At 41.7% G+C, this 7,822-nt stretch overlaps 1 protein-coding gene across 1 annotated transcript in view; it reads right to left on the bottom strand.

Annotated features, from left to right (window-relative positions):
* The window catches only part of MACO1 (macoilin 1), a 62,759-nt gene extending 54,937 nt beyond the window's left edge, over nucleotides 1-7,822 (bottom strand). Inside the window, exon 1 of the mRNA XM_059690760.1 lies at nucleotides 7,521-7,822. Coding sequence (XP_059546743.1) covers nucleotides 7,521-7,600 — 80 coding nt within the window. The 5' untranslated portion in view covers nucleotides 7,601-7,822. The remainder of the gene's footprint in view (nucleotides 1-7,520) is intronic.

Consider the following 7,822-nt stretch of genomic DNA (forward strand, 5'->3'; position numbering starts at 1 on the left):
CTGGCCAGGGCGGCAAAGGCGCCTGATTCTCCGATCATGGCTGGGGGGCAGGGCAAAGGCGGCCCCAGGGCCGCCTTTGCCCTGCCCCCCAGCTCTTAGCTCCCCCCTGGGTTTCCGATCACTGTCAGTGGCAGGGGGCTTCTTCCTGCTTTCCCTTTCGCCTCCCTGCATTGTGCCTACATATGCAAATTAACCGCCATCTTGTTGGCAGTTAACTGCCAATCATAGTTGGCAGTTAACTGCCAATCATAGTTGGCAGTTAACTGCCAATCATAGTTGGCAGTTAACTGCCAATCATAGTTGGCAGTTAATTTGCATATAGCCCTGATTAGCCAATGAAAAGGGTATCGTCGTACGCCAATTACCATTTTTCTCTTTTATTAGATAGGAGGATTATGTAGACTACAGAGATATCAAGGACAGGTATTATAACCTAATGCAACTGGACAATTTCTGCTTCAAAAATACTTTCAACAGTGTGAACTCCATGGGGTTTGGGATGGAGAGAGGTTAAGAAATACATCAAGAGAAATAAAAGCCAAAACCGGTTTGGCTCAGTGGATAGAGCGTTGGCCTGCGGACTGAGAGGTCCCAGGTTCGATTCCGGTCAAGGGCATGTACCTGGGTTGCGGGCATATCCCCAGTGGGAGATGTGCAGGAGGCGGCTGATCGATGTTTCTCTCTCATCGATGTTTCTAGCTCTCTATCTCTCTCCCTTCCTCTCTGTGAAAAATCAATAAAATATATTTAAAAAAAAAAAAAAAAGAGAGAAATAAAACAACCCACAGGCTCTAAAAACTATGTTAATTTTGTATAAGTATCAGAAATTTCATAAATAAAGTGTTATGAGTCACATCTTCAATACCCAACCACACCTTCACTTATATTACACTTGTAACTTTTCCAAATGCTTTCATATTATCTCATTTTATCCTGACAACTGTGAAATAGGAAGGGTATTTATTACCATTTATAGGAAAGAAGCCTGAGAAACAGGGAACTCACAGGCTGGAGGGCACTACTGAAAGAGCACAGAAATGGGAGTTTGAAGACCACAGAGAACAGAGTGAATTCTACATAAAATGCTATGTTGCTGCTAAAAATAAATAAATTTGTAGGTAAAGAAATGGGCAGGAGACTAAATGAGGAGAAATGCCAAGAAATTTTCTGTGAAATAGAACCCTATTTCTGTTAAGAGAGAAATACGTTTGCTTTATAGAAAAAAAGGAACTATCTTATAAATTAGATAACAGTGGACATCCCAGAGCAGGAGTACTGAGGTCCTTTACATTAGACCAGTGGTTCTCAACCTTCTGGCCCTTTAAATACAGTTCCTCATGTTGTGACCCAACCATAAAATTATTTTCGTGGCTACTTCATAACTGTAATGTTGCTACTGTTATGAATCGTAATGTAAATACCTGATATGCAGGATGGTCTTAGGCGACCCCTGTGAAAGGGTCGTTCGACCGCCAAAGGGGTCAATTTATATTGATTTCAGAGAGGAAGGGGAGAGAGAGATAAAAACATCTCGACCCACAGGTTGAGAACCGCTGCATTAGACATATACACTGTCATATTGTCTAATTTCTAAAAAATTTTGTTGTTATTGCTTTTAGAGACAGAGGAAGAGGAAGGAAGAGGAAGAGAGGGAGTGGGAGAGAGGGAGAGAGAGGGAGAGATAGAGAGAGAAAGAGATTTGCTGTTCCACTTATGTATGCATTCATTGGTTGCTTCCTGATTGGAAATCAAACCCACAACCTTGGCATATGAGAGGACGCTCTAACCAACTGAGCTACCTGGCGAGGGCTGCTTTAATTTTTTTGTAACAAACATGTGTTACTTTTATTTTTTTAACTTCATTTTGAAATAATTTTAGACTTAGAGAAAAGTTGCGTAAATAATACAAAGAATTCCCATATATCTTTCACCCAGATTTCACAAAAGACAAAAACATTTTATCAAGTTTCTGTTATTATTCTCTCCCTATATATGTACACATATTATTTTTTCCTAAACCATTTAAAAATAATTACAGACATAATGCCCTTTTACTCCTAGATTTCTTGAAAACAGGGATAGTCTCATATAACCCAGCATAATTATCAATATAAGGAAATTAACATTACTATAGCATTACTGTGTGATCTATAGACTTTATTCAAATTTCAGTAATTATCTCACTTAGTCCTTCATAGTGATAGATAGGTAGATAGGAAGGTAGACAGATATAGACAGATCCTAGTACAGGATCACATTTTGCATTGTTGTCATATCTATATTGATTCTTATTTTATTTATTTATTTTTAGATAGGAAGGGAGGGAGAGGAGAGAGAGAGAGAGAGAGAGAGAGAGAAAGAGAGATATGAAAGAGAAACATTGATGGGCTGCCTCCTGCATGTGCCCTGACTGGGGATTGAACCCACAACCTGGAAATGTGCCCTGATCGAACCTGCCATCTTTTGGTGTACCAAAGGATGCTCCAACCAACTGAGCCATACCAGCCAGGGCTATATTGATTTTTTTTTTTAATAGAGGATAAATCTGGTGGGTAATAAGGGACTGGCCTGACACTTTTTTTTTTATTTGTTTATTTTGAAATATATTTATATTGATTTCAGAGAGGAAGGGAGGGGGAGAGAGAGATAGAAACATCAATGGAGTTCAAGAAAGGCCATAAGGACTCAATATGAAGAAAAAAAGAATATCACTGATAAAACAGGAAGCTTTTAAGCAAATCTGAAATCGATCATGTTCCCTCTTTTCCAGCTTCAAATGGTAGCAGCAATGTAAAGGGAATTTTCAAAACATCTAATGAAACTAAACTGCCAAGAGTGCTCAGAAGAGAAGTATCATAAATGAAAGCTGGAGGAAAGTACTTTTTCTTTTTATAACATAGTACACTACCAGCAAAAATTAAGGACAAAATTCCAGTGTGGCAGATTTTTTAAAATGTATGTTATAGAAACTACAAATAAAAAGGTTTAGCTAAACACCTGGCTGGAAAGGTTAGTGAAAATATTTCAATTTCTCGATTGTAGCTATCCCATTGTACCAACACCCCTTTAAAACAATACCAAATTTGTCACTTTTATGTCAGGTCCAGCACTGTTGACGTTAAGCCTGCCAAGTTACCAAAATGCTTTTAGCCTATGAGATTGCAACATAGGTATCTGGGGTTTCGGTTGCAGAACACATGTAAAATCAAGGCAGCCAAGGGTCACGCCAGCCTCCGGTGGCTTTAATAAACATAGCCCAGAGGAGTCTAAAACTAGGCTGAGGCAAAGCAACATCATTAAGGAGGCAGGAAAAGCAGTAAAGTGAAATCTCTAGAGACCAGATAATTCAGCCAAGGGTCTGAAAAAGGACATTAGGAAGCTGAGAAGGATGTAAATTGACCAATTAAAAAGTTAAAGGCCAGAAAACTCTTCTCTGAAACAAAGATGGGAAAAGGTATATATGCCAGTGAAGTCCTCAGTCCTAGTTTTACGACACTAAGCTATAAAAATGTGAGAGTTAGGTACAGTATTGCACTGCCAACGCTTCAGGAAACATGCTACACGCAAAACCAACCCAGTACGATGGCAGGAAATATTCATAAATTCACAAATCAAGAGTTGCTTTCTTCAATCATCAGTAACAAAGCCGTAAATAGTTTCCTGAAGCTTACACATGACTTACTTAAAATTCTACTTACTTAGGTAAGTAACCATTTTAACTGTAGAGACTTTAAACAAATGTTTCTGCCTCTGTCTTCTATTTACCACACCTTATCTCCTCATCTTCCTATTATAAAGTCAGTAATTTCATGTAGACAGGAGTGAGGAGTATGGCAAGGTGAAAGGTGGGTGACTCACACAGAACCCCCTTAAGGCTTTTAAAATCTGCATAGCACGCCAACCCCACTTCGCCTGGAGAAGCACTTCACATAATTAGCTAGGACTGTTGGGAGTGTCTGTCTGGTGCATGTGTGAAGGCAAGCTCAGGGAGAGAACCATTGCCATAAAACTGAGGACCTCTGCAATGTCATCGTGTAGTAGAATTATTCATCTACTTTCCCTTATTAATAACTTGTGTTCATAACTTCCATCGTACTTTCACATCTATCTCTCTGAGTTAGAAAATATTCCCTCACTTAAGTATCTATTTCCTCATAAAATAGCACAGGGCAAAATAAAGCTGTTAATGTATCAGGTGAACCACTAAAACAGCAAACTAAAATTTAAGTCAACACAAATATTTTTATTTGAACAGAACTCCAAGTTCTTTAGAACCTCAAAACCACTGCAAAATTTAAGAGGAATTACTGTGACCTACTGGACGGTAAACTCCTTGAAGACAAAGAACTGTCTGTCTTATCCTGTGACCTTCCATAATTCCTTGAACAATGCAGGTTCTTAAATCAGTGGATTGGATTAGCTTATATTCATTTATCAATTCACTCACTCAATATTTATTGAGCACTGAATTCTTACTCTGTGTCAGGCTCTGTGTTGGCTCGGATTTTTTTTTTTTTAATGACACTGAATTTTAGCCCTTAATTATATAAAAGAAAATGATCGCCATTCCTGTTTCCTTTCTCACATTCTTGATTAACTTGACTAAAATAACATATTTCTAAACATTTCAATTCTCAAATAATGAGCATATATCTAAATATAGCTAACATTAATATCATGTCTAAAATCCATTTTCCTTCTATCTTGCCCCTGAAACAAAATTCGATCACAGCCATTATACTGACAATAATGCTATCATTTGATAATCACCTGTCACAGTTGTTGGATTGGAGCCCATGATTAAAAACGGATCAGCAACAGGATTTTTTTCAAGACCAAGCAGCAACTGACCCTTGTTTTGACTACTTGACTGTTGTTTATAGTTGTACCAAATTTTATAGTCTTTCCTGCCTCTTTCAAGAATAAGCCCAACATGTGATAACATGGCAAGTAATATTTCTGTGGCATGCTAGAACTTTCACAAACTGTACATATCTCCTTTAGTCCTCAAAACTCATGTGATAGATGAGAACTGGAGATCAAAGCTGTGGATGCCCTGCTTCTGAGATGGGATTCTGAGAATGGACCGAGGGCTCCTAATGCCAGCAGTCCAATACTCTTCCTTAGCACAGCTGCCTCTTTGCTACACCAAAGCTCAGAAAGTTGTACAGACAGAACACAAAAAAATATAAATCCATGAAAGGTTATGCTATGAAACAGTGGACAATAGTTGTCAAAACTGTCAACAGAGCCTCAAAGAAAAAAATAAAAAGAAAGCTCTCTGTTTATAAGACCAAAATTGGCTAGATGTTGAGAAGCAAGATGGGCAATAAATGGTGTGAAAAACAATTTAGGATAGACTTAAATTTGATGATCAACAGAAATTTGATATTCACAAATCCTCAAGCATCACAATTTATAACTAGCTCACTCAATCTGTTGGCTTCAGAAATGATTATAAGTTTTCTAAATCTTTTCTTAAAAACAGAATTGGGGGGGACCACCTATGATCTATTCTTCAGTCCAATACTCCATAATATAAACCAAGAAACAGATAATGAAACACTCATTTGATATATGATGTAAAAATATATTTAGGTCTTTTATTGACAATTGACTTAATGCCACACAGAGGAAATCAAACAGATTTGAAAGCTGAAGAGTTGGTTTCTTAAAATTTTACATATGAAATTCTAAATCACTTGCATTAGGTATTTACTATTAATCTTTAATGTAAGAATTGAAATTACAGAAGATCATCAGTAAAATAATTTTCATTAGACAATGAATTCACCTCTTCACATTGATTCACATTGACTGAGTGGTTATAATGGGACAGGTACTAAACGGGGTATATCTGTTCAAATACAAAGAGAAGTTGAAATACAACAGCAGACATGTAAATACGGGATTCCCAATCTTCTCTCTATACATGGAGGTACATCGTTACTGTAAATAGCCATTACAATGCTACAGTTGTCCTTTGTCTACCAACTCTGCTTTATAAACTTTTTCTATTCTTGAGTCAGTATTAATATTTAGCTGTTCAAATCTTTTTCAATAACCAGGGAAAAAAGCCATTTTGTTACTCAAGAATCAATAGTGTGTGTAACTTGAAGAGCACTTTCCCCCATCCATTAAATCTATAGGAAAAAAAAAAAAAAAGTTTTTTCCTTTTACAATCCTAGTTAAAACGGTCAGGTTTGATTAATTCGGCATGGATTTTGGTCTGTTTTACTCAATGCTGTCTTCTTCCTGGCTAGAAGAGGCCTAGCATATGGTGTAGAAATTTGTTAAATGAATGAATTATTCCTATGATCTATGGCTCTTACATAGGAAGATATTCAACGACTGTTTACTTTGGCTCCTTAATGCTTTGAAACATGAAAATAAGAAAACCCCCAATGTTTACAGCAGTCAGTTGCTTGCGAAAAGAAATCATTCCATTTGTGTAAACAGCAGCATGTGCAAGGTGTACAGTTATGCTCAGGCAACTGGGTGTCATCAGCTACCGCACATATTTCTAGAAGTCCCACCGCTCAGAGAAATATGCTAACCTGTAAAACACCATGAGGACTCAGTTTAACCTATATCCACACGCTGAGAACTCTCCTTTGTAAACTAATTACTTCTCCACTGAAATCATTTCTTTATCAAGGCAAGTACCATTTAGAATTAGCATCCTTAGAAACAGAAAAGAGCAGTGATTGTCACCAAGTTGCCCCATGAACCTGTTCTCCCCCTCACCCCCCACCCCCAGTACTGAATTCAATTTCTCTTTAAAAGCACACTGTCTTTATCTTGGAGGGGGAAAAAAAATTGCGAATTTGGTGAAAATCCATTTGAAAAGGTTCGAAAATCACCATCCACTTGTAATGGTCAAAATAATGTTTGTTGACAAAATGATCATCAGCTCCTTTTCTGAGTCTGGAGTGGGGCCATAGGGCAATGATTTGGGGGTATCGGCTTCAGGCCTCCGTGCCAAGTTGGAGATCCCATCACAGAGAAGTAGAAAGCGAAAGATGGGGCGATGTGGTCACCTGCCCGGTCTGCCCGGGGCCGCGGGGACACTGCCTGCTCCCAACTTTGTCAGCCTTGCCCCCCGTGCGTAGGGTCCTCGAGCCTCCGGGCTCAGGCCCGCGACTCCCAAGCCGGAGGGGGGCTGGGCCAGCGGAGGCCGGTCGGCCCCCGGGGTGTGCGACGCAGGCTGGGGGGCGCGGGCCGGGAGGGGGCTCGCCGCCCCTCCCCCCCGGGGCCCGGCGCTTCCAACGGCGGCGCGGCGGCTCCCCCAGCCCGCGCCCGCCGCTCCCTCCCAGCCCAGCCGGGCGGCCCTCGGCCCCGCCCCGCGCCCCCGGGGCGGACCCCGGCGGGCGGGCTGGGCCCCCAGTGCAGCGCTCCACTGGAGAGCCCCCAGCGCGGGCGTGCGGCCTAGTCGGGGTTACATAACGGGGCTGGGACCCTCTGGAGCGGCCGGGGGCCTCGGGGTCCAGGCCGTCGGGGGCGGGGACGCGGCCGCTCACCTGCCGTAGATGCCCTCGGTGATCCGGTTCCGCTTTAGGGGGCGGCGGAGCTTACTGCAGTCGGCGTTCCGCCGCTTCATCCTCCCGCTGGGGGGCCGGGTGCTGCCGCCACCGCCGCCGTCTCTCACCTCCGCCGCCGCCGGCCCGCCCCTCGTCGGGCCTGGACTCTACCCCTGGGGCCGGTCACGCAGACACGGAGCCAGCACCCGGGGGAGGGGGTACGATAGGGAGGGGGGTTCAGAGCCTCCTCCGCCTTCGGAAACAAAGAAATGACAATTCCGGGGCCCGCCCGCCCCAGCACC

Source organism: Myotis daubentonii, chromosome 3, assembly GCF_963259705.1.
Source record: "Myotis daubentonii chromosome 3, mMyoDau2.1, whole genome shotgun sequence".
In the NCBI taxonomy this organism is placed as follows: Eukaryota; Metazoa; Chordata; class Mammalia; order Chiroptera; family Vespertilionidae; genus Myotis; species Myotis daubentonii.